Below are 26,640 nucleotides of genomic sequence, written 5' to 3'. Positions count from 1 at the left end.
ACAGAAGATGGCCTAGTTTCCTCCCTTGTAGCAGATGGTGGAGTTGAACCACCTGTCTTTTGGGTGGCAGAGCAGCTCCTTACCACTAAGCCATCAGGGCATCCCGACTTTGGACTTCTATTACCTTAAACTGTAAGAGAATGAATTGTTTGTGAAAGTCATTCACTTGTTAAATCTCTGTAACAGCAGCACTAGATGACTAAGACTGTAGCTAATCCTGGGACAGTTCCATTGTCCATGGTCTCAGTATCAGGAGTTTGTGGTCAACTGGACAGTAAAAACACAATGTCATTAACAGTGTACAATGTGTAAAGGTTACATTACAAGGAAACAGAAGAATCAAATCCCACAAATTACATGATTTTATTTATCAAATTCAACCAGTTATTATTGTTGAAACCTATTTCAATAGATTTCCTCAAATACGGCTCTTGTTTTCAAAATAAAGATCTCAAAGATGTATGCAAAGTATTGTTCTAAATATTTTATTAGACTAGTATCACAGAGTTCTCAATCATCAACATTACTGGAAAAGGGTTAAGTACAAAACGATACAAAAAAGTGTTACAGACAATAGCTTATCAATGTGATCTTCATTTCCCTACTGGAGTTTTCTCATGTAGTAACCTTTATTCGTGAAATTATTTCATTTACAAAACTATTATTCTTTGCTGTCACTTCAGCTTTCAACTGTTTCAACTTCACTCTGATGCTTTCTTCTGACATTTCTGTAAAGGGCATTTGCTTCACCTTGGATAGAAACTCTTGAATAATTTTTTCACCTTGCTGGTAAAAAAAACCCCAAAACAAAACCATGAATATTTCATTAGTCGTTACAGCAATAAACTGTTTCACAAATTCCATCTAAATCAGAACATGTTTTTACTTAAGTATTAAAAAAAAAATTCAAACTCATTACCATGGAGTCAGAATCAACTCCTGGCTGACTCTGCAGCGCATTTTCGAAGACTGTAAATTCTACGGAAGGATAGTGTCCATCTTTCTCCCTTGGAGCAGCTTGGTAGAGTTGAACTGCCTGCCTTTGCATTGTTAGTGCAACTTCCTAAACATCAGGCCACCTGAACTTCCTTTAAGTATGCTGTTATTTACCACTGAGTCACGACCGACTGAGCGCTCCCCTTCAGGTGGGTTTGGGAGCCATAAACTGCACGAGAGGAGTCTGCTCATCTTTTTATTTTTCTTCCTTGAAGCAGCTGGTGGATCAGAAGTGCCAGCCTACGGGTTGGCAGCACAACTCCTTACCAGACTGCCTAAAATACAGTAACTCTTTAGGCAGTGGCTCTGTTTTAAAAATAACAAATCATTAAGACAATATGTGTAGTTTTGGCTACTAAAGACAAAGAGGCTGAATACTGCAGTAATTTCTGATACATAAACTTATTCTTCTGGGAAGGAAGGACTCATGGATTCCGTAAGGCACAAAGTCACTGGAAATAAAATACACACAGGAGACGCTTTCCATTGGTTCATTTTACCACTCAGATTATGACTTTTTCAAAGAACATGGTTATTACCTTCCACAAATTCCTTAACCTCTGTGATCACCATTCATCATTCTTTTTTATAATTTTTTTTAAAATTTTTATTGTATTATTTTTACGTGTACCGTCAAATCAGATCTGACTGGTATAGGAGGAGATTGCCCCCTCCTTCTCCAGCAGAGCATCTGGTGGTTTTGAACTGCATACCTCTGGGATTGCAGTGCAGTGTCTTGCCACTAGGCCACCAGAGCTCCCTACCATTCATCATTCTTAAAATGAGGACACTATTATGAATCTCACAGGGCTGCTGTGAGCCTTAAAGAAGTAGTATGTGTAAAATATTGAGAACAGTGCCTGGCAGGGAATAAGTATTCTGCAAGTAGTTACTATTACATATATTCCTCTCTTACTATTTCATTACCCAACACATCACATTTTTAACTTTAAAAAAAACTCTCAGGTGGCCTCTTTAAAGGTCTGGGCTCCATGGGGGGCTGAAGGCGGCAGACTGAGAGTACGGCTGGGCTGAAGGTACTGTCCACAGGCCACCCTGAATGAAGCCAGGTAAAAACAAGGTCACACAAGGGATGGTGGCCCGCCAGGAAGAGGCTGAGGGAAGTCAGTGGGGGAAGGCTACAATAGGGAAACTATAAAGCAGACATGTGCGGCTGGGATGGATGGAGAAGATGAGCAGTCCCCAACCAGGGCAAGCAACACCAGACCACACCTGTCCCACAGGCCTGGCAGAGGTGGGGAAGGGATTCTGTAACACTACACACATCATAAGGCAAATTAGAACAGCTGTCTAGGAAGTGGGGAGATGGAGGAAACACCAGCCCAGGAGACAGAGCACAGGCTCCAACTTTTATACAATTCTGATTTCATTTCGTGACCTAGTCTTTGGAACCTAGCCATGTTGATAAACAAAGAAGGGAGGTGCTGCCTGTGAAGACAAAATACAAGGGCTGCTTTTTACACAAGAAAACCTACTGAAGATATAAAATAGGCATTGAAGTGATAAAAAAAAAAGCCCATCTGTTAAAAGCAGATGCATTTTTCCACGAAATACCACTGTTAGACCAGAAGAACTGGACAGTGTCTGATTACCATTACTAAACATTCTGAGAGAAAATTCTAACGGTCTCTAGACTTTTTTTTGGAGCCATTAAGGCTAGATGAAACCCTGAAACTACCACCCTCAGTGACATTAAGAGGTTACTGTTCAAAAAGGCTTCCCTGGCCACTGACTTTGCCACGTGGATGGGCAGGAATGTGAAAAGGGTGCAGTAGTCTATATACAGGGCACCAGCTAGTTCCCCCACTAAATTAAGCAGATTCAGCAGTAGATTTTGAGAATCTAATTACAAGCAAAGAAGCAGCTAGAGAATGAAGCTCACCCTATGGGGCCAGAGATTCTTGTACAGGAGCAGCAAGAACCGAAGCAGAGAAACAGAGACCCCACGTGAGACTGAGCTGACGTTGGGACTACTACTCCAAAGAACCAGAGCTAGGAGCCTGGCCCAATGTCTGTTGGAGGACTCGGGAGAGAGAGCCATAACTGGCATAAAGCAAGGATAACACTGGCCTAAAGCAAGGAGGCTCAAGGATGAGGTGCCTGAGAGTACACTGCAGAAGCTGTCCCAACTAAGTGACTGTATTCTTCTACTAATGTGAATCATAGCCTTTTGACTTCCCTGATTCCCTGTGGTCTGTGGGCTATCACCAACAGGTTTCAGACCCAATAAAGCTGTAAGATTGGTGGTACTGGGATGAATAAAAAGAGGGGCAGGAGCATCGAGGTGTGTCTGATCCCATGGAAATTAGTTTTGTGTTGTGGGTGCTGTTGATGGGGACAGTTCCCCTTTGTGGAGTTGATAAAGGTCTGATATAGCCATGACCACCCAGCCCTTGCTCTTTTTATACCCTCAGGCCATCCTTAAACCACAAATCCCCTGAAATCTTAATAAAATAGGACTAACAGTGTCTGCCTTAAGCATAATGCTTTTTAAAGAACCATCTTATATCTTAACAGATGAGGGCAACTGCAAACATCAGACAGGAACCTTAGTGGGGGTGAGTTACATTAACGGGGAAGGATAATTCATTAAAGAAGGATGAGAAGGGTTATCAAACAGTGTTACTAAATTGTACTTGCAGAAACTGCTGAAACAGCATATGCTTTCAACAATATAAGGGAAAAAGAATTTAAACACGATTTTTTAAAAGATAAAATCTAGACTGAACAACAAGGATAGCTTTGTTTACCTTAGCTTTGAGACTTTCAAAATACCTTCTAATTAATATTATGAAAATATGTGACCAGGTCTGAGGGAAACACCAAATGAAGCTATCTAATCCCAACTCAATGAGTCTGAATTAAGACGCAGAACAACAATCCCACAGACCTAGGTCACTGTCAGCAGTGGTTCTGATACATTTAAGGGCTAACAAAGACTCATATCCATTCAGCTTGGTACGCCTCTGGACTTTAAATTGATAGTAATTCACAGTGTATTTCTTCTAAGCTCAAAACCCACTAATACTACCTTCTATTTTAACAATCCTCATGAAAGAACACTAAAATTCACTGAGCAGAAACTAAGACCATGACAATAGTTGTAACTGCAATTGCACACTACAGGTTGCATTAGGCTGTTAAATAGGAATCTTATTTCATTATTAAAGAGAACCAGTAAACTTTACATTTTTTTCAAAAAGGTGGGGATATGTTTGCACCTTTCTGTGTGTCTACCTAATACATCACTCAGAGATGGTCCAATTTAAGACTTACCCCTTTTTCTGGTGCCGAGACCCGGGAAAGAACCAGGATAAGACTTAACTTCTCTGAGAATTAAAACATTCAGTCCTCAAAGAGATTTCTTAAATAAACATGTCACATATACTTTACTGTCTGTGACACATTCTTTACTCTTCTCTCACCAACAGAATTTTAAAAGTGAGGTCAGGAACTATGCTTTTTTCCCCTTTAGTACCATTTTAACTAAGAACTGCATAAATCTTGACATTTAAATAGCCTTGATCTATCATCAATCCATCACCCTTCATTTATCAAGGAGTCAAAGATGGCATCTACAAACCCATTGCCATCGAGTCCACTCTGACTTAGCGATCCTCTAAGGTCAAAGCTGAACTGGCCCATGGGATGTCCAACGTGGTGACCTCTCTCCCACAGTGTGGCTGGCAGGTCTGAAGCACCAGTCTTTCAGTAAGCAGCCACACAACTTAATCACGTGTTACTAAGGCTCCCTCAGACATTTCTAGTTCCCCTGAATTATTTATTTTAAGCCTAGAATTCCTTTCCCACTACTTTTAAAATCTGGCACTTAAACGGTATCTTTTTATTATACAGAGGTGCTGCAAAAATCAGAATGACAGAAATGGATTCTTTACACCATGCAAAGAAATGACATTTTTACTTAGTAAAAACTAGCAATAATAATATATCAAATCCGAAACACTAAAACTATACAGAAAAAATATAAATACAACAGACCGAAATGAATAGACTGCAAAATTACGGCACACTCACACAATGGAATACTATGAAGCACTAAGGAGTAACGATCTCATAAAATACTATTTTAATATGGGAGACTCTAGAGAGCATTGTGCTGAGTGAACTAGTTCAGTCTCATAAGAACAAATATGGCATAAGATTATTATTATAAAAATAGAAGGGTAACTAATAAGATATGTATAAAAGTATAAAAAAGGGGAAAGGGGGATGAGGTTGGGGTGGAAGTGGAGAGGGGGTGAAATCACTAGGATAAGAAGAGTTTGGTGAGTGGGGATGACGACGAAGGAATAAGGAAAGATCCAAAGGGGACGTGAAAAGATGAGGTCACAGTGGCAGAGAACAATGATCATTGAATAAAACACACTGTACACAAATTCTGTATGCAAAAAATATAAAACTTAAAAAATTGCATGTTGGGGATGGGGGGTGAGTGGTGGAAGTGTGGACAAAACAGACTGGTGATCTGGTGTAAGGTTCAGTAGCTACAAAAACAAGCCAACAAACCTCTCTCTCCAGATAGCATCTCTTTGCTTGTGGTTCGGTGTCACCATATTCCTGAGATTTTCCAATATTCTGAAACTCCTCCAGTTCCAAGGCCTTCTGCTTAGCACACTCTATTACATGCTGAGGGAAATTAGCAAGCTCGGCAACGTGAATCCCAAAGCTCTGATCGCAGACACCTACAGAAAATTTGGAAGGTGGGGAGAGACAGTAATGTGTGTGAACAGAATTTATCCTTCCCACCTTGTCATTAGAAAACTTAATTTACATTATTTAAAATACACGAGCCAAATGTTGCAAGGTAATTTAGATAAAGGAATTTTTAATTAAACCTCCAATGCAAAGTGATTATGACTTGGCACTCCACCCTGTATTTTAGTCTTGACAAATGTAGTAGGGAAAATAAAAATAGCAGGGAAAAGGTTCTGGAGAATATTCTCAAAGGCCTGGAAAATTTCCTAATTTGGAGAAAAAAATTAATCAACTTCGTGTCTCTGAGGTATTCACACTTCAAAAGGGGAGAATTAAAAGTAGTAAGAACAAAAAAGGGATAAACATAAAAGTGCCATTAATTAGAAGCAGCATTTAATTTAAAGCATACTGATTTATTATTACTGTAGCCTTTGGATGTGACTATATAATTTCTTAGTGATTATGACTCAGGGAGACTGGCTAGATAATCTCAATGTCTACAGAACTTATCTTTAAAAATTTACTTACCTTTTCCCATAGTCTTAATGTGATTCTGAACCACTGCAAACAACTATCAGTGAAATTTTCTATCCAAATTATGGGTAAAGTTACAGTCTAGGTACCTAATCTTCTTTCTCATTTGTAGAAAATAAATTAACTCAAAATTTTAACAAACTTTTTAATAAAAATTAACCTAGCAATTAACACAATTGCTTCAATTAGCTATTGTGTATGTGGCACCCAAAACTCAAGTGCACCCAGAACCTTAAAACAGGACCTTATCTGGACCTTTCCAAATTACTGAGGCGTCGTCATGTCAGTTTGAAGACAAAGGTGCATCTGATTCAGGTCATAGTTCCCCCAATTACTTGCTATGCATCTGAGAGCTGGACAATGAGTAAGGATGACAGGAAAAGAACTGATGTCTTTGAGCTGTGGTGTTGGTGAAGAGCACTGAACATCCTGTGGACAGCCAAGAGAACAAAGAGCTATGTCTTGGAGAGGGTACAGCTGGAATGCTCTTTGGAGGCAAGAATGATTAGGCTTTGCCTCACATACTTTGGGCATGTTGCTAGGAGGGGCTATTCCTTGAAGAGGGACATGATGCTGGGAAGGGTGAAGGGACAATGAAGGAAAGGAAGAGCCTCAACCAGGTGGACTGACACGGTGACCGCTACACTGGGTTCTTGTGTGTCAGGAAGAGTGAGGATGGCACAGGAAAGAATAGGGTTCAGACTTTTTGTTCACAGGGTCACTATGAGTCATACTTGACTTGACAGTATCTAAGAACAACATTTGGAAATAGTCTTTGCAGAGTTAATTAGCTAAAAAATGAGACCACAGTAGAACTAAGGTGGGCCCTAATTCTAATAATCAGTGTCTTCATGAGAAGACAAAAAGGTACAAGTGAAGGGAGAGGTAGAGACTGGAGCTAGGTTACCTGGAAGGCCCAGGACTGCCCACAGCAACAAAAAGCCCTGGTACCACCCTCAGCTTTTTAACTTTCACCCCTAAAACTTAAAGAAGCTGTCACTCTCCTCACCCACAACCAAGTTATATATCCTACGCAACCTGCCCAAACTAAACACTTCATGCAACCAAAAGCAGTCCATCAAAATAAAGCAAAGGCAAATGGTGCAGAACACTTACAATGAAGGAGGGGTGGCGGTGAGGGTCTCACCCTCCAATATTCAGAGCATGTTTCTATAAGCACACAGATTATCAACAATGATTTAGAAGTACAAAATATAACTGTGTTACATGAGAAGTAACTACATGCACATCCCATGCCAAGGATGGTAATATAAACATAAAAGCTCAAAAGGTATCTCTCGGAAGAGTAAGTAACAAAAGACACAAGAGTTAAGGTCCTTTCATTCACGGACAACCAAACAAGGGAGAAAGCCAACCGGAAAAAAACTCTTCTGAAGAGCTGCACAATGTTTAAGCAGTAAGAACCTTACAATATGTTACACGCATCAGCTCAGTAATTTAATTAGCTGCCAGACCCACAAATGACAAAAAATTTGTGGCTCTGGCACAAATGACAAAAATGACATCTTTTCGGGAGAATGAAATCCCACGAGAGAACTCATTTCGTATGAGATACCAATAAACATTTCAGGATGTCGGGAACTCCCAGCTTTAAAAGAATCCGTGTACATAACATCCTTGAAGATACAATGAAAGAATTAAAAAAATATCTCATGAAATACTAACAGCCAGATCCTCACCACTTCAAAGTCTAGTAAGGGTCATAACTCAGCAGCTAATTCAGCAAGGACATGGCCAGTGTCCTAATGAGAAGCACAGAGGCATACAAGTGCAGACAGAGTGAGACTATCACTCTTATACTAATAAAAGATCCTCCACAGAGATATTCAAGAACACAGATCTCTCTGTGAGGGGTTTTGTTTTTTAAGATTAAGTGGGAGAAAAAGAGGGAGCTCCTCAAGAAGGACTGAAACAGTAACAGCAACAATGGGCCTGAGCACAGCAGAGATTTAAGGACAGCACCTTACAAGGCAAAGCTTTGATCTGTTGTTCAAAGGGCCGCAATCAGTCAATTTAACGACACTTAACAAACATCCTTTCTTTCTCCTCTGTCTTTTTAATGACTAAGGATGACAGAAGAATTGATGCCTTTGAGTTGTGGTGCTAGAAAAAGAGTACTGAACAAATCACGACTGTCAAGAGAATTAAACAGGTCTGTCCTGGACAAGGTGAAACCAAGCTGCTCCTTGGCGACAAGGATTTTCAAACTCCGTCTGATACGCTTTGGGCATGTTGCCAGAGGCACCAGTCCTTGGAGAAGGATATCATGGTTGGAAAGGTGGAGGGACAGCACAAGAGGGGAAGATCCTGGATGAGAAGGATTGACTCAGTGACTGGGGGAATGGGGTAGGTGTGTTGGACACAGTGTGTTTAGCTCAGGATGGACAGCATTCAGAGATCTTGTGCATAGGGTCGCTATGAGTCTCAGGCAACTCGATGGCACACAACAAACAACAACCACAACTGGGAGACACAGAAGCATGTACCACGTGCCTGGCCCTATATACATGAAATCAGAGACAAACATGTTCTATAAAAAAAGTCAACATCTGACACTCAGTGTCATTCACTGCTGAGGAATCTAGTTCAACTCTAAGGGACCCTTCATTGGGTTTCTGAGGCCAGAATGCTACAGGAAGACTATGTCCATCTGCCCCCGTCAGATCTCTGGCTGGATAAGAAGTGCTGACCCTGAGTTAGCAACCTGATACACCACACACCACTCAGGCCCTCTCATTTAAAAGCAGCAAGGTAATGACTGATGATTTCAAGAGTAATGTGTTTGCCACTGTCATACTTGGAATGTACACACACCTGTGGTTTGTATACTCACCCTTCTTCACCTGATAAAGCATGGTCAAGGTCTCCTCGGTGGTTAGTGCTGTGACATGTAGGTTATTAACAGTTGGTATTTGATTGGCCAGAGCGGTAAGTTCATGAAAATGAGTTGCAAACATGCAGAAGGCACCAATCTTTGACGCGATGTACTCAGAGATAGCCCATGCCAACCCAAACCCATCATAGGTAGAGGTTCCTCTTCCCAATTCGTCTATGATTATTAGCGAGTCTTTGGTCGCAGACCTGAAAAATATGTAATTGTGTGACACTTCTCTGTGACACAAAAATGCCAAAAACTAAATTTAATACACTAGGAGGTATGTCACAAATATGACAGGGTATCATAACATATCAAAAGGAAATAAACAACAAAGCCCTCATTTCAATAAAAAGCATCCAAACTGTCTGTTTTAAAATGGACATGGACACAAGGGATAGAAGAGTAAAAAAGAGTAATTTTTAAGTTTCCATCCTCACTAGAATCCCAAATAAACTAGTTAGTATTCATCCTTGTAATCAAATCTGCTGAGACATTTAAAAAAAACAAGACAAAATATGCACCACGGAGCTCAGGCAGCCTAGTGGTAAGAAGCGGTGCTGCAATCCCAGATGCACAGTTCGAATCCACCAGTTGCTCCATAGAAGGATGGGTGATCTTTTCCCAGGTTGATTCACTGCCTCTGAAAACCCACTAGAGATCAGCTATGACTCGGTTCTGACTTGACAGCACACACAACAAATGTGGGACCAGAGGCGTTGATTTTAAGAGTAAAGAGCTTGTGACCATCATCCTCTGAATTCAGTCTACCTGTGGCCTGCGGGACACCAGCACTTACACTGCTGTGTAATACCTGTGCCCACACTTCCTCACCCACACTGGCTATGAGCATTCTGTCTTCATCTTTAATTACTAGACACATGGGGAACTGCATGCATTTATCATCCAAGGTATCTATCTTTTTCTGTGATTTTTGCTTGTTTTGATTACTTTAAAAGTTGTGGATATTAATTTCTGGCTGAATTAGTAAATTATATGTTTACAATGCTTTTAGAATTCCTCACAATCAAACAACAAATTCTCTCAGAAATTCAATCAATATATTATTTACTAAGGATCCACTCTGGTGTCAGTGCTAAGACGCTGCAATCCCAAAGGCACACGGTTCAAATGCACCAGCTGCTCTGCAGGAGAAGGATGGACAATCTCCTTCCATGAATTTTACTGCCTGTGAAAACCCACTAGAGAGGGTCAGCTATAGGTCAGTAACAACTCAACAGCACACAACAACAACAACAACAAAAATCCCAAGTATTTTCCCTGACTTCAAGAAAGTTTCAAAAATGGGAAATAAAACGAAAGATCTTAGTAATCGTACACAAGGTTTGGCTAAACTGCAGTCTGAGAACTCAGTTCTAGATAAAGACTGTCCCTCAGACACCAAAGGCAAGGTCAGTGAGGCCTAGGACCACTCTCAAGCTTGACAATTAACTACAACAACTCACCTAAGTTGGTGAGTTGGTGTAAGATGTTACAGTAAGGAACAGCTTTACAGAGCTGTGGGAAGCCAAATTTCAAACTACATGTTAAAGATAAACCAAACGCTTTATCAGGACATGAAGGAGGTGCAGATACAAGCTGGAACTCTCCCTGAAGCACCAAGGCAGACTTTAGGCATTCACAAAGGTTAAGTGTCAAGGCAGATCTTAGGTGTTTTTTTCTTTGGTTTTGGATTATATTTGCTAATGCCCCCATCCTGAGTTAAGCAAGCACAAGGATTTCAACAGAAAGAGCTTAGTTCATTTGCATAGAATTCTCTTTGTGATTTGCTCCCCAGCAATTTTCAGTAAAGACACAGGGAAGCTGGGTTCCGTGCTTCAGTTGACTTCAGTTGTTCCAGCTCTTTACCCTTGCTTTACATCTCTGTTTCCTCTCCATTCTTGGTGTCCTGTCTCATTCTTTATTCTTATCTTAGGTCTTGACGACACAGAGCAAAGGGATACAAATTAGAAACAGCCCAAGAAAGACAGAAACTAAAGCAGTATCTGGAGTGACAAGGGACAACAAGTCACCTTCTCAGGACTGAAATGTTAACAGAGCTCTGCTGGCCGAGGAGCTCACCCAAGCTCCAGGATGGTTTCATTATTACACAGTTATGACTGATAAGATAAAATCACTGCCTACAGAGTCAAATCCAATCTTTAATCCTCCTTCCCTGACCTTAAAATGTGGTGACTTCAGAGGGCCACTAAATTTCAGCCCCATAAGACACTTGATCACTGGTCTTTCTAGCATGGCTAGCCTCTGGCTTTGTACAAACTGAGGCCCAAATATAGAATAATGAAGAACTCCTGAAATCAGATAATCCCAAGGGTAGACTCCTAGGAGTCAAGACAAAGGCCAAGTGAATTTGTCCTTGCTCTAAGCTCACAAGGTCCCTATGGGTCTACGACTCTACGGCACTTAACAACAACAACAAAACAAACCTTTAGCTAAAGGAATAATAAAAATAATAAACTATAAAGTCAATGTAATAGTAGGAGTTGAAAGAATAAAATATGGAAATGACTTGATAGCAACAGTCTAATATGGTTTGTTTCTTTCACCATATGGCATATATTGAGTTCTACCTTCCTGAAGCATTTCCTGCAGTTCAAGGACTGTGGTCTTCAATGTGGATTGAAGCTCAACATCATGAAGAGAAAGATTCTCACCACAGGGCCAACTGGCAGTACCATGACAGATGGAAAAGAGATCAAAGCTGTTAACAGATTCAGCTGGCTGGGTGCCACAGTCAACACTTGTGGCACCAGCATTCAGGAAAAGACAAGACGAACTGCATTAGAGAAATCTGCTGTCAGGAAATTCTCCAAAGTGATATAGAGCAACGATGTCAGTCTAGAAACTAAGATGCACCTGCCTAAGGCCATGGTCTTCTCAATTACTTTCAATGCATCAAAGAGCTAGATAATGACTAAGGATTACAGAAGAAAAATCAATGCCTTTCAGTTGCGATACTGGAGAAGAGCACTAAACATACCATGGACCACAAGAGAACAAACAGGTCTGTCTTGATGAGGGTAAAATCAAGCTACTCTTTGGAGGCAAGGATTCTGAAACTCTATCTCACATACTTTGGGCATGTGACCAGGAGGGGCCAGTCTTTGGAGAAGGACATCATGCTCAGAAGGGTGGCAGGACCACCACAGGAGAAGATTCTAGATGAGATGGACTGACAGATGATGGTGTGATCCTGGTTAAGTTCAGAATTCTCAGTTACGGAACTATAGTTACATAGTTACAGAGCTGGCATCGGTTTTCTCCAGCCTGCAAGGTTAGATGCTTGACCTTGGAATTCTTAGCTTCCTTTCTTTAATCTGTTTACCTCAGATGCATCTCCCAGATCAGCAGTTATCTCTTTGAAGCAGTTTTTCCCAGACATATGTAAATTGTAACATAATTTGCCTGTTTGCCAGGAAAGGGAGTACTGGATTAACTCTTCCCTTTCCAAAATCGGTTTTTCTGTTATATGTTAACTAGTTTATAGGTTGCCTGTTTACTAGTATCTGGGTGTGAATGGTTTTTTTTTCAGATGTAGAAATTCTTTGATTTTACTAACAAAAGTGCATTATTAAGTGAGCTGGTGTCTCACCCTGGTATAAAAGCCTAATGACCTCTCTTAGTCAGGAGGAAGTCTTTGAGGCTGACCTGCTGTCCTCCCAGATCTGTAATAAAGTGCATATGAATACTGCAATCCTTTTGTCTCATTGGCAATTGACTACAGAAAGAACCTCTTGCGGTCACTAACACTGAGACTCTGGTAACGGGGGTAGATGTCAGAGGCAGTGAGACTGGCTCAGGACAAGGATGGTTCAGAACCGCTACACACAGGGTCACTCACTCACTGAGTTACAAACAACTCCAGGTTTAATTAAGTCCTTCTACAAAACTCACTGCCTAAAATTAATGTGACCAAGGATATCACCACAGAAGTAGAATTTCTGTCCTTAGGGGCATAAATATTGTAAAAAGACTTGAGTAAAGAGTAAGGACAGCAGTGGGTTGGTGGAAACAATGGCAATGGAGGGAAAAGCCAGTAAAACAATCGACTGATATGCCAAAGATGTAGAATGTGAGATGCTACCACAGACTCTTAAAGTAGCTATCCACAAGTTATCATTAATCACACATACAGAGAACTCAGGGTAAAACAGCTTTGAAAGTAGACCAGGGTTTCCAGATGCTTCACAGAAGCATTCATAGATGTTTCTCATTGACGCTGAATGTATTAGGGGACAAGGACACAGACTCACCGGAGAATAGAAGCGGTTTCCAACATTTCAGCCATGAACGTGGACACTCCTTTCAACTGACTGTCACCAGCCCCAACCCGAGCCAGGATGCAGTCCACAATGGACACTTCCGCCGACTCGCACGGCACAAAACACCCAATCTGGGCCATGAGGACAATCACCCCGGTTTGGCGAATATACGTGGATTTGCCTCCCATATTGGGGCCTACGACAAAAATGACACAAACCTGTTAATTTCCTTCTTCTAATTAACCACTGGTCCAAATTAAAGCTCAATGACCATGGTAGGTAGCGATATGACCACAGTGACTGGACAGATTACAAGCAGAATCACAAGCTGCACAGAGTGGACCAAGATATCGCCCACTTTCTCCCGCCCCAACCCCAAACAATACCTGGTGTCAAATAACTCTAAGAAAAACAAAACAAATCATGCAAAATCCCTTACATGTGACTCATGAGACCACACTGCCATTTCCCCGCAGATCAGAGTTGCTCACAGAATACCTTATAACTAGGGCATGTGGACACAACAGATTAATTAAACGCTGTTACTCATTACCAAAGGGCACCACTTGTGTAACGGTCAATATGGTCCAACATTCTAACACTTAAACCCCACACTGAAGCCCTATGACCCTTCCTTTGAAAAATCTGCAATTTATTAACTTATATGGGGATTAGACAACATGAACAACTTAAAAATCCACCCGCAGGAAATGTATGGTCAGAATATAACCATCAAATGCTGCTCAAAAGCCCCAATTGTTTATCAGAACTTGATTAAGATCCCTCAAAAGACCACAGCGTGAGACATACCACCCTATATAAGCAAGTCTACTATTTTTTTAGATTTTAAGAGTTCACACAAATATGGACTTGTATCTTAAAGTCTGCTACCTTCTTTGGCTGAGGTCACGCTGGCAACCAATCGTGGCTGGTCTGTAATATTCTCACTACTCAACCGTGAGCTTTCAAGATGTTGCTGTTGGGGGCCTACAGTCTCCTAGAACTCACAGTGACCCTAAGAACAACAGAGCTGAACCTTGCCGCATCCTGTGCTGTCCTCACCACCGCCAACACACTCACTATTATGGTAACTGTGTCGGTTGATCTTTTCTGAGGGTCTTCCTCTCTTTCTCTGGCCCTCCACTTTTCTCAGCATGATCTCTTTCCAAAAACTGGCCAAAGTATGTGACACCAAGTTTCACCATCCTTGCCTCCAAGGAGCTCCCGGGGTGTACTCCAGCATAAGAAAATGTTTTAATGCTCTCTAACCTCCTGGATCAGACTTTTCATCTCAGTACATTATATTCTTTCATGTTATATTCTCTTATGTTTCCCCTACCCCTTCCAAACCTTCCCTCAAATCACACACTGTTGTTGTTATGTGCTGTCGAGTTGCCTGCGATCCATAGTGACCCTGTGTACAGAAGCTCTGAAGCCTGCCCTGTCCTAAGCCAGTCTCACTAAGTCTGACGGACACACCAACTCCCACTGCCCTAGTTACTGTATCAATCCATCTCATCTGGAGTCTTCCTCTCCTATGCTGTTTCTCGACCCTTCTGATGAGCATGATGTCCTTCTCCAAGGACCAGTCTCTCCTGGTCACATGCCAAAAGTAGGTGAATCTGAAGGAGTTTCAAAATCTTAGCCCCCAAGGAGAAACGTGGTTTCACCCTCTGCAAGACAAACCTATTTACTTTCTTGGAAGTCCATGATATGTTCAAGATTCTTCTCCAGCAGCACAATCCAAAGGCATCAATTCTTCTTCTGTTATTCTTAGTCACTGTCCAGCTCTCTGGTGCATAGCAAGTAATTGCAAAGACTATAGTCTAGATTACTTTAGTCTCTAGACTGACACCATTGCTTTTCAGCACTCTGGAGAGGTCCCTGACAGCAGACTTTCCCAGTGCAACTCATCTTGTGATTTCCTGACTGCTGGTGCTAACTACCATCAATAATATGCTCTTTTCCACCCCCAATATCAAAGACTGAGTTTTTCTTCATCAATTTAAAATAATTTTCCATACCAACATGAAAGAAATGTTGCCCACTAAAAAAAAACAAAACAAAACACCAAAGCAAAACAAAAACAACAAACCCAAAACACACACACCAAAAAACACTCCAAACTCATCAACTAGGTTTTTACCTGTAATTATGTGGAACATCTGTTTATCTTTTTCAAAGCAAACATCATTGGGAATAAACGCAACTTCATCCTGGACTTCAACACAAGCATGTCTAGATGCTTTCAGTATAATCCTTCCCCGACCTTTCTCCAAAATGACTGGCCGCACGTAGGGCACAGGGGCTCCATTTGACACGTGAGCAAAGCTGACGACAGCATCGAGCTGAGCCAGCACGTCATTCAGCGTCTGCATAGGTTCCACATACCCTGTGTAAAAACGAAGGCAGAAACAGGTGCAAGAATCAGTCCCAAAATCAGATGTAAGTAGCCTTAAGAACACATTTAACCCCTCACTTAGGACAACAAAACACTTAGAAAATTCTAACAGGAATTGCCGTTGAAAAACCTGAAAGGAACACCTAAGCTATAACATGAGGTTCATTTGTTCATTAGATCCTATTGTGAACAGATTTCACAGAGGGTAGTGCTGTCCCTTAATAAAATCCACAGAAATAGAACATAGTTGTTTATAAAGGAATAAGGTGGAGCTTAAAAATTTTTTTTTTAAATTTTTAAAAAATTTTATTATTTTTGTGTGTGTACCGTCAAATCAGCTCTGACTGGTACAGAAGAGATTGCCCCTCCTTCTCCAGCAAAGCATCTGGTGAATTGGAACTGTGTACCTCTGGGATTTCAGTGCAAAAAAAAAATTTTTTTAAAAAAACCTTTCACAATCTATTCTATAATTAATTAATAATGTAAGAAATACAGGGTATAATAATCCCTGGGGCACAGTAGTAATTTTAAAGCACATCTTTTCCTAAATTTTATGAATCTAAAAGCAGGATACCATCTCACAGTTGAAAATGGGCATGCATCTGGTAGTCACTATACTTGAGACTGTTAAGGTCTGCTGGCAAGCAAGTGTGTGATTTTTTTTCATTAGTGCCACAAGCAGCTGAGTGAAACGTTAATTTAGATCCCTAATTATCACTTTGAATGCTTTCACAGAGTCTACTCTGCGACAGCACGAAATGCTACCTTGTGCCAGTGATGCACATCAGACAAGCATGGAGAGGCAACACAAGGGGCCACATTTTTCTGAAAAGATTCTAAAATGCCAGTCGTCTGGAGGGGTTGATGGAACAGGTTCCTCATGTGTGAGAAGGAACATCACATGGAAAGCAAATAATCACATCCAAAGTTTCCAGCCATTTTTTTTCCCAAGTGATTTTTAAGAAAAAATGTTTAACTTTAGGAAAACATAAAACTACGGGTTTAACCGTACAAGATTTGTTCCCCATAAAAGTAAGATCACATTACATAATTCTAAAATGCTGCCAGTTACAAATAATTCTGCAACTCTTTTTCATCATGCTTCTATACTTATTCCTTTTTACGTAATAGAATTGAGAGAGAGATGACTTCATACTAGACTATCAGACAGCAACAGGAACCTGTGAAAATGTTTTTACTATTAGTGAGGCATTTTCTCCAAGTACTTTAAACTCATAAATTTCCAGATACACTAAGAAGAATCATTTTTTACAAAAATTTAAGGGAGGGGTTTGTGCGGGGAGAAGGGTGCAACAATGAATGAATGGAATCCCAAAGTCTCTGTAGATGTTCATTGAAATGAAAAATAAACAACCTAAATTAAAAAAAAAAAATTAAAAAAGAAAATTAAAGCCCCTTGATTAAAGGTCTACTTGGAATCTCCCAATCTGGCTTTTCATATCAGCACCTTATTAATAAGAGAAAAATGGCAAAAATGCTCCATTATACTTTCATTTTTTTAAAGGTAGTTTATAATGTGTACGTTAGATCAAGAAAGAGATTTTTGTGTGTGTTGTTGGGTGTTGTGTTTGTTTTTTAAATTCAGTTCCTCCAAATACAAAACTCTATTTACATATTAAAAATCTAGTACCTTTTACTTACTGGGAGCTTAATTAACATTTGTTAATTTGATTTGTAAGGAAGACTTTGAGTTTCTAAAAAATGCAGTCTGGGAAGAAGGAACATAATAATTTTGCTAGATTATCATGCCACAGGTACCAAACAAGCAAAAAATGTCATCTTTATAAATCAGTCTCATTCATCAGAACATCAGTATGTGAAGTATATTCAAGTAAAATCTTTCAGCTCTTATGTGTAATTCTGAATTCCTATGAAAATTCACAAGAGTGAAATACTCTATAAAATGATATGTGCACAGGTCTTTAGAAATTATTCTTTAGTTCAGCATGTACACCCTGAGAACAAGGGTATCTTCCAGCGTAATCACAAGACCATTTACCACATACCAAAGTAAAAGACTCATATTAAACACTGGTTTCTTTTAAAGCTCCTCTCCACTCTTAATTCTCAGACCTATATTCAATCAAAAATTATCCACTGAACATTACTGTCTTCTTCCATCTGGAACAGATGTCTGTCCATTTCGTTTCAGTTTTAATGATGCTAACATTTGCAAAGTTTAGGCTCGCTCAAAATGAATGTCCCACAATCTAAATGTATCTGATTTCTGTCTTCTTGTTGATTGGAAGTTAAATATTTTGTCAAGAACACAACCAAGGTGATGTGACAGCACTGACTCTGCATTAAATCAAGAGGCAGCATGTTAGCTGTCCCATTAGGAACAATGCTTTCTCTGATGACTTGGTTTAAGGTTGTGGCTCTGCATGTTTTTTTAAAAGTCACAATAAAGACTACAAGTAAATATAACTCATGGAGGCAGGAAGTGTCTTCTAGCTGAACACAGCACCACCTACCTCTGTGCTAAACACACATTCCATTTTATGAGCAATAACACAGTGTCAAATTAAGCTTTACCCTTAATTACAGAGTCATTACAAAGAGAGAAACATTTCAAACTGTGCCTCTAGAGTGAACGCAGGAAAAAGAATCTATAAAATGAAAACGAGATTGAAAAAAGTTCTTCTCATGTGTGATTTAAATCTACTTCGCAGTGGAATTATTTCCACAGTCCTCAGTATGAATGTTCAGATTACCTAAATATACTAGTGGACGGCCGCCCGTAGTGAGTTCTTTCCTCATAACTCCTACCCTTACAGGGAGCTCTGATGGCACAGTCCACAGGAAGCTGCGTTGTGAACCTAAAGTCAAGGGGTTCAAATCCACCACAATGGAGTCAGTTCTGACTTGTGAGCCATCAATTACTACAAATACAAAAGATGTGTCTCTTCCGCACACCTCTGTTTCTCAGGGTGTTTCCATTTCTTAGCCTACACTGTTGTTGCTGTATGTTGAATTGGAACTGACTCCACTGGGTTTCAAGGTTTTCAAAGGCAGGAAATCACAAGGGAGGAGACTGTCAATTTTTCTCCCATGGAGCAGCTGGTGGATCTGAACTACCTGACTTTGGGTTGGCAGGGCAACTCCCTACCCACAAGACAGGCCACCAGAGCCCAGAGCTCCACACCAGCTTACCTTTGTATATATAAGAGGAATTTTCAGTATCTAACATCTCTTAAGACCCCCATATATTTTCAAAGATCCCAATATTTTACCAAATATTACCAAAAATTAGGACCTATTTGGAGCATTTCATATACTGGCACTATTACCTGAAGAAATGTTGACGATTTCTTTAACAATGGCATTCTGGGCTTCCTCATACTCAGATTTATTTTTGGTATATTCTTCACTGAGAGAAGTCAATTTACTGTAAATCAAGATCATCATATTATGAAAAGTACTAAATTATCTACAAGTAACATGTATTGCATAAAATATGTTGTACAGACACACAGTATCCTATGATACTGGAGATTAAAATGGTAACTATTAAAATACAAACATAAGCAGTAAAACTGGCAACACTTAGGGCACATGTGGCCAGAAACCAGGTTATTAAGTCACATTTCTTTATGTGGTGCAGAATAGCCCACTGGCACGATTCTTGCTATAATGAGTACCATGAGTAAAATTCTATCTGTGCCTTTTATAAAATATTTACACAGAACTAAGTCTACCACCCTATTTAGAACGGGAGCATTCTTCTTGAAAATAAATTTATACAGCAGTTTTCCCTCATTGTTATCAGGTGTAATGGTCTGTTCTGATTAAGTGACCATAAATGCAAAACATGACAAACACTGCTGGACCGTGTGCCGTTCTCACAACCTCTATTTCAGACCTATTGTTGCAGCTGCTGTGGCCATCACCTCATTGAGGGTTTTCCTCTTTCACTCTGAGCCTCTACTTAATCAAACACGATGCCTGTTTCCAAGAACTAGTCCAAAATACATGAGACAAAATCTCACCACTCTCCCTTTCTTAGGAGCATTCTGTTGAACTTCTTTCATGAAAGCTCTGCTTGTTCCTCTGGCAGTCCATGGTGCGTGCAATTCCTCACTAGCAACACAGTTCAAACCACCAATTCTTCTTCAGTCTTATTCATTATTCACTGCACTGCTTCGCTTTCATCTGCCTATGATGTAACTGATATACCCGAGGGCACCTCAGTTCTCAAAATCTTTGCTCTTATAAAACTTGAAAGAGGCCCTTTGCAGGGGATCTGCCCGATGCGATAAGACATGATTTGATTTCCTGACTGCTGTTTCCAGGAGCATTAACTGTGGATTCACACAGAATGAAATCCTTGACAATTTCAATCTTTTCACCAGCTATCATGATTCTGAATAGTGGTCCAGTAGTGAACATGCCTGTTTCCTTGATGTTGAGATGTCATCCATACTGAAGGCTGCAGTCTTTATGCTTCCTCATGCACTAGCAAGCACTTCAAGTCCTCTTCACTTTCAACAAAGCTGTGTTCACCTGCATCTTACGGGTTGTTAATGAGTCCTGCTCCAATCATAAAGCCTCATTCTTTATATAACCAAAATTCTTGATTTGCTCAGCATAAAGTGTGACTAGGTATAATGAAAGGATATAATATCTGAGACGTGTCTTTCCTGAGATTAAACTATGCAAAATTCCCTTACTTGACTCAATGAATAGAAATGTCTTCTGCGGAAAAAGAAGTATGTGAAAACAAATATGAGAGAGACACAACCTTAATAAACAGGGGAAATATAAAGCAATTATACAATCAATTTAGTACTAACAAAAGAATAGTGAGACAGGCAAAGGGAAGAACAGAGTACTTAAAAATCAGCCCAACATACCACTTAAGTGAGAGAAGATTGTTTATTAACTGGTACATTTGCAAGAGTCAATCTTAAATTGGATGGATGCTTCATCAGTGAATAATAAATGACATTTATTTCTCATATACAGTCACATTTCATCAGGTTTCACAGAAATAATGAAGGTATAAAAATATGGAGTTACAAACCTGTTGGTAAATTTAACACCATTCTTCTGGATATCTACTGTGCTGAAGTTTTTATTGTTACGAAGGACTTTTTCTTCCTTACAGGTGACACGAAAGTAATATCCAAATTGTGTGCTGGAATCCAGTTTAATCTGCTTGCCAGGCTCCAAGCCTTCAGGGATCAGGAGAAAAGGAAAAGGTGCTTCAGAAACATCCACAACCATTTTTCAATGTGAATGTTTAAAATTATTAAACAAAAAAACCCCAAAACTTTTATTACATGACACCACATGGGAAAGTCTTTATTAACATTACTTAGCTTGAAAAGATCAAAAATCTACTTCACTCAGAAATTACACAAATTAAGGACATCTATAAACTCTTTATGCAGCAAGAGTGGGCTGGAGCAAATGCGGACTTAGAGGAGATAGTAGAGTGGGCTAAGTTTCGATCTCTTGAATGTAGGGTGATGAGGAGTCAAGAGCTGACTCAGTTGCCTCTTAACAATAATGAACTCCTTAAAGGAGCTCTATGGCTAAGTGCACTGACTGAATGAAAGGTCAGTGGTTGGAATCCACCGTCTGCCCAAGGAAGAAAGATCGGCAATCTCTTCCTGAAAAGACTGAAAGCCTAAGGAAAACTGACGGTGGGTCAACAGCAATGGGCTTTTGATTATAAAATCCTTGCAGCAGAATTTTCACGTTCCATGCAGAAGACTGAAGAGCAATTCCCAGCCCAAGAACCTCAATCACACATCAATCAGGGGACACTTGTATGTCTCGATGATGCCAAGCACGTTTTAGAGGAGCCTCAAAAGGACTAGGAAGAAAGGCTTGATAAACAACCAAACAAAAAAGCCCCAGCCAATGAAAACCCTCTGGATCACAATGGTCCAATCAGCAATCATAAGGAAGTCAAGCTGTAGGGGCTGTCCAGTCAGTTCATAGCAAGCCTGTGAACAACACATCTGAAACGTGATCCCACTGTGACAGTCAGTGTCAATCGAACTTGTTGAGGGTTGTCTTCTCTTTCTCTGACCCCCCACCTTTCCCAGCATGAAGTCTTTTTATATGGACTGGTCCTTCCTGACAACATGCCTAAAGTAGGAGAGATGAAGTTTCACCATTCTTGCCTGCAAGGAGCACCCTGGTTGTTCTTTCTCCAAGACAGATTTGCTTGCTCTTTTTGAAGTTCATGGATACTCAGTTCTCTTCCCCAACACCACAATTTGGGCAGTGATTCCTCTTCTGTCATCTTTCAGACATATAAGAAGCAATTAAAAACACCATGGCTTACAAAGACTCACTATAGTACAATGCCTGTCTTATGCCAAGGAACAGCAGAAGACTGGAAATTTAAACCATGAGTGCTTTATCAAGCATGCCTCTTGTTAGAACTGAGCCCTGTCCTATCCTGTGCCATTCTCACACTTCCTGACACAGTAGAGCCCGCTGTGGCAGTCACTGTGTCAATCCACCTGGTTGAGGGTCTTCCTCTCCTTTGCCGAACCTCTGCCTTTCCAAGGATGATGTCGATCTCCAAGGAATAGCATCTCCTAGCTATCTGCCCAAATATGTCAGACAAAGCCTTAACATTTTTGCCTCCAAGGAGTATTCTGGCAGAGTGCTCCAAAGAGCATTCCAAAGGCCCACCTAGCAGGTCATAATTGCTTTAAACAAGAGGCTCCCAGCCCCCAACCAACTGTTAATCAAAGCAAAAAGACAGCATGCCTCTTAGGAAGGGGAATTCTGGTACCAACGTGGACAATGCACAGAAGTGGAAAACTGACAACAGAGAGCAAGTCGGCCAGGAAGACTGAACTAAGCTTCATCACAATGCCAAACAGACCTGAAAGGGTGGGGACGACAACAAAGTGAAGTCAAGTCCATTAAGTCCCTGGACTTAAATGATAACTATCCAGAAGCATGACTTAGACCTCCAAGACCCACGCTTACCTAGCTCTCTGGCTGCACTCGTTAATGTTGACTGCATCTTCTTTTCCAGATCATCCATCACTTCTCTTAATTCAGTCAGATTAGGATCAAAAGAGGGTTTGACAAGGAATTCATGGTTTTCCACCTGTAAGAAAAACACAGTGACTGAATGCTAAAATTACAGGTAAACAGGTAAAGCCTGACTCGATTACACTGATTGACTGAATTCAGGAATTCGTTCTAAGTGCTAACTATTAAGGAATGTGTATATCTTCAGAACTCACAGCTGTAGAGCTGGAAACTACTCAAAGCCTCTACTGGGTTTCAGAGGCTGTAAATCACACAGGAGGCGATTACTATCTTTCTCCCAAGGAACTGCTGATGGATTTAAACTGGCTGCTTTTTGGTTAGCACTGCAACTCCCTACAGACGAGGCCACCAGAGCTTCCTTTGGCTACTATATTAAGAGACACAAAAGTTCTGTTCATAATTGGTCCTCTGATCAATAATCAATCATTTGATCATGTCTCTAATTTATCGGAGGCTTTCATGCACACCCACAAAAGTTCTGTTCATTAGAAGGCGTGTGTGTGTGTGTTTAGTGGTGAGGGTACATCTCTTACTAATCATATTATTTTTTTTCTTTGTATTTTTCTTAAATAATGTTCAGATAATTTTCCCCTAGAATATTTTTTAATAAATATTCAAATCCTACAACCAACGGTCTAAGTAAAAATCATAAAGCATCAGTTCTTATATTAAAAAGACTAACCCCACAAGTACAGAATTTTATTTCTTCATACTGAAAGACCATCAAAATCTCATTATTTCAAACTCTTCAGAACTCAATTTCTCTTGAAAAGAATAGCTTAATAAGGCTATTAATGATAAAAAAATCCTATAAAACATTTAAAGTGTTTTTTTTTTAACATTTAAAGTTTTGACTAAAGCTAACAGCCTACTGGGAATTTAAAAAAAAAAAAAAGATAAAAGAGGCAAATATCAAAAAAGAAAATAAAACTAATGTTAGGATGGATCCTTCCCCGGTGTTTACCATGACAATAATCAAAGCCCAACAGGAATCCCTTTATAAAACAAAACAAAATGATTAAAATTTAAACAGACAAAAGTATGAAAGAAAAATCTGAAAAAAAGAATCAAGTGTATCCCTCCCAGACATTGAAAATTATACATGAAGCAATTATCTAAAATAGTTTGGTACTACTGAAAATAGAAGTAGGATGAGCTGTGAACAGACTGTAGTCTCAATACAGATCCAATTATATATATATATACACACACACACACATATATATATATAAAAGCTTAATATAAGATATTCAATTTTTAAAAAACAAGGAAATAAAAGTTACTAAAAAACTGGGGTTGAGATAAGTTCCTACAAATTACTATCCACTTTATCCAAACACAGCTTCACATACTAAAATGAACTCCAAAAAGAATAAGCAGTAAGAATCAAATTACAGGAACCTATTTTTAGAAAATGTATAAATATCAAATTAGTTTTCCACTTTAAGCTAACATAATGGCAAAGATACTTTACTATGTAAAATATTCATTCTCTGAATTTTTTTAAAAAGCAAATCTATTCTGAGAGTTAAGTTTTATATTTTTACACATAAGAAAAAAAATCAAGGTCATTAAATGGGCATAGATAAGAACATTTAACTCACAAAATAAAAAACTGATAAGCTAACCCATACAAAATGCAAAAAGTTCCATAATAAAAAAAGGTATGAATATCTAAGTAAACTTGAGATAACTTTCTATAGCTATTTAAGAGAAAAAATGAAATTACTATCTAATACTAATAAGGCTACAGTGAAATCTGTACACTCATTCATATCTTGGTGGCAATAAAAGTTGGAATAATCTTTTTTAAAAAAAGCAATATGCAGCCAGACTTAAGATACATTTCTTACTCTCTGACAGAGCAATTCTATTCCTAGGAACTAAATCCAATGAAGCAATGTAACAGATTCAAAACAACAGTGAGATGACTAACATCTCTGCAGATTTATCAGTTATAGCAAAACCTGGAAATAATGATAAACACAATCTCTAGACAATGGTACACTGATAGAATATTACAAAATTACTTAAAAAGACAGGCTAGATAATCTAGAAACCAAGGCCAAGACAAATGATATTTCCAAGGAGAAAAGATAAGGCTACAATGGTAGATGAACACTGTGTCACAGAAAGCCTATCTTCAATGAACTTGAGTCAATTCTCACCCCTCCACCTTTCAGAAACGGGAAGAGATTGGTCATCTTTCTCCTCAAGAGCTGTCACCAGATTTGAACCATGAAAGAGACACCACCTTAGGTTAGTACCACTAGATTTCTTTAACAATAGTCTTTAAAGACCCACTGCTATGCCATCAAGAAAAAGGACTACAAGCACTCTTTCAAAGCAGTGCACAGCTGCGGTAGAGATGTGTGGCGCTCTGAGTGGAGTCCCTGCTTCCGTCCGCCTGGGCCCCTGGAGGAGGAAGGATGAGAAAAAGTCTCCTCCCAGACACTGTGGGCCTAAAAGCCTGCTTTCAAAGGAGTTTAAAAAAGCACTGGCTGGAAGAAGCTGCTGGCCATCTCTACTTCACTCTTCTCCCCCTTTTCAGCAGGCACCTAACCACTCAGAACAAAGACTACATTTCCCAGCTTCACTGTCAACTAGGTGTGGACACATGACTATGTCCTGACCAACAAAACGTGAGCAGAAATGATACACAGAACATCCTGAGGGTGTCCTCCTCTGCCCTTCTTTCCTCCCCATTGTCTCAAGATGGGAAGTCATCCGGGACCAAGAGGGAAGGCACACTGTACAGGAGGTGGAGCCCCAGAGACAGGCAGGCCCCGGTCCAGGGAGGACCGCCCTGCCAGCCAATGCTTTCAGCCCAGACTGCTGTGAAATTAAAAGAACTCCAATGTGAATGCTGGTGGCCTCGTGGGTAAGGAGCTGCACTGCCAGTACAAACTGATGGCTTGAATCTGCCTGTGGCTCTGAAAACCCACTGGAGGGTCAGTTATGAGTATTCTGACTCAACAGCATGCTTAAACCATTTTTATTCTGCAGCTAATGATTTTCAATACATCTGGAAACTCTAAGGCTAAAGAATTCACTTCAAAATGTTCCTGGGCTGGTCACATTGTACACTGCCTGGCAAAGGCAAAAGTCACTTTTTCACTTTTTACCAAGAACCACACATTCTCAATCTATACCTGAGAGGCATGGGATCCCTTAAACAACCAATGGGGAGACAAAATGGTCAACATTCACCCAAGTCCAAAAACATAAGCTGAGATGGTCCAAACGCATTATAGAAAAATTAAACAGGCTTCATCTATTTCACTCTAATGGAAATGTGTCTCTTTGGTAACAATTCACTGTGGTTTCTAAACCTTGTTTGGAGATGGTTTTAATCTATATTTTCTTTTAAAAGTAGAAAATCTTTCTGTAAGATTTATGAAAAGCAGTCACAAAAACACATAAAAAGGGAAGAGCAAATCCCAGGCACTCCTGTGAACGGCTGTTCCTGAATTTCATGAACTGCTCAGAGCACAGCAGGAGAACAGTGAGGGAAGCTGTCAGAGGGCATCAACCGAGAGCCCCCTGAGGTTCTCCTCCAAGTGGGTCTGAGTCATGTAATTGAAACACTTAAATTCATCACGAGGCTCTACGATGACAATGAAGGGTTGAATTAACCTTATAACCTGAGACAAGCTTAAAGGCTTGTAACAGAATACAGAAGGTCTGCTCCCCAGAGAAACTGTACCAGGTTCCTGCTAGGAATTACAACTTGACAGTAAAATGAC

General features: G+C 39.9%; 1 protein-coding gene across 1 annotated transcript in view; it reads right to left on the bottom strand.

Annotated features, from left to right (window-relative positions):
• Window positions 1-339: 339 nt before the first annotated feature.
• Window positions 340-26,640, bottom strand: part of MSH2 (mutS homolog 2) — a 74,161-nt gene continuing 47,860 nt past the window's right edge. Inside the window, exons 9-16 of the mRNA XM_006880900.1 lie at window positions 22,826-22,949; window positions 20,892-21,042; window positions 19,159-19,256; window positions 15,593-15,838; window positions 13,438-13,642; window positions 9,122-9,369; window positions 5,545-5,720; window positions 340-786 (exon numbers count right to left, since the gene is read on the bottom strand). Of these exons, the coding sequence (XP_006880962.1) occupies window positions 616-786; window positions 5,545-5,720; window positions 9,122-9,369; window positions 13,438-13,642; window positions 15,593-15,838; window positions 19,159-19,256; window positions 20,892-21,042; window positions 22,826-22,949 (1,419 nt within the window). The 3' untranslated portion in view covers window positions 340-615. The remainder of the gene's footprint in view (window positions 787-5,544; window positions 5,721-9,121; window positions 9,370-13,437; window positions 13,643-15,592; window positions 15,839-19,158; window positions 19,257-20,891; window positions 21,043-22,825; window positions 22,950-26,640) is intronic.

Source organism: Elephantulus edwardii, unplaced genomic scaffold, assembly GCF_000299155.1.
Source record: "Elephantulus edwardii isolate Elephantulus edwardi_28Jun2011 unplaced genomic scaffold, EleEdw1.0 scaffold00011, whole genome shotgun sequence".
NCBI classification, from domain to species: domain Eukaryota; kingdom Metazoa; phylum Chordata; class Mammalia; order Macroscelidea; family Macroscelididae; genus Elephantulus; species Elephantulus edwardii.
This window is presented reverse-complemented; position numbering and strand designations above follow the sequence as displayed.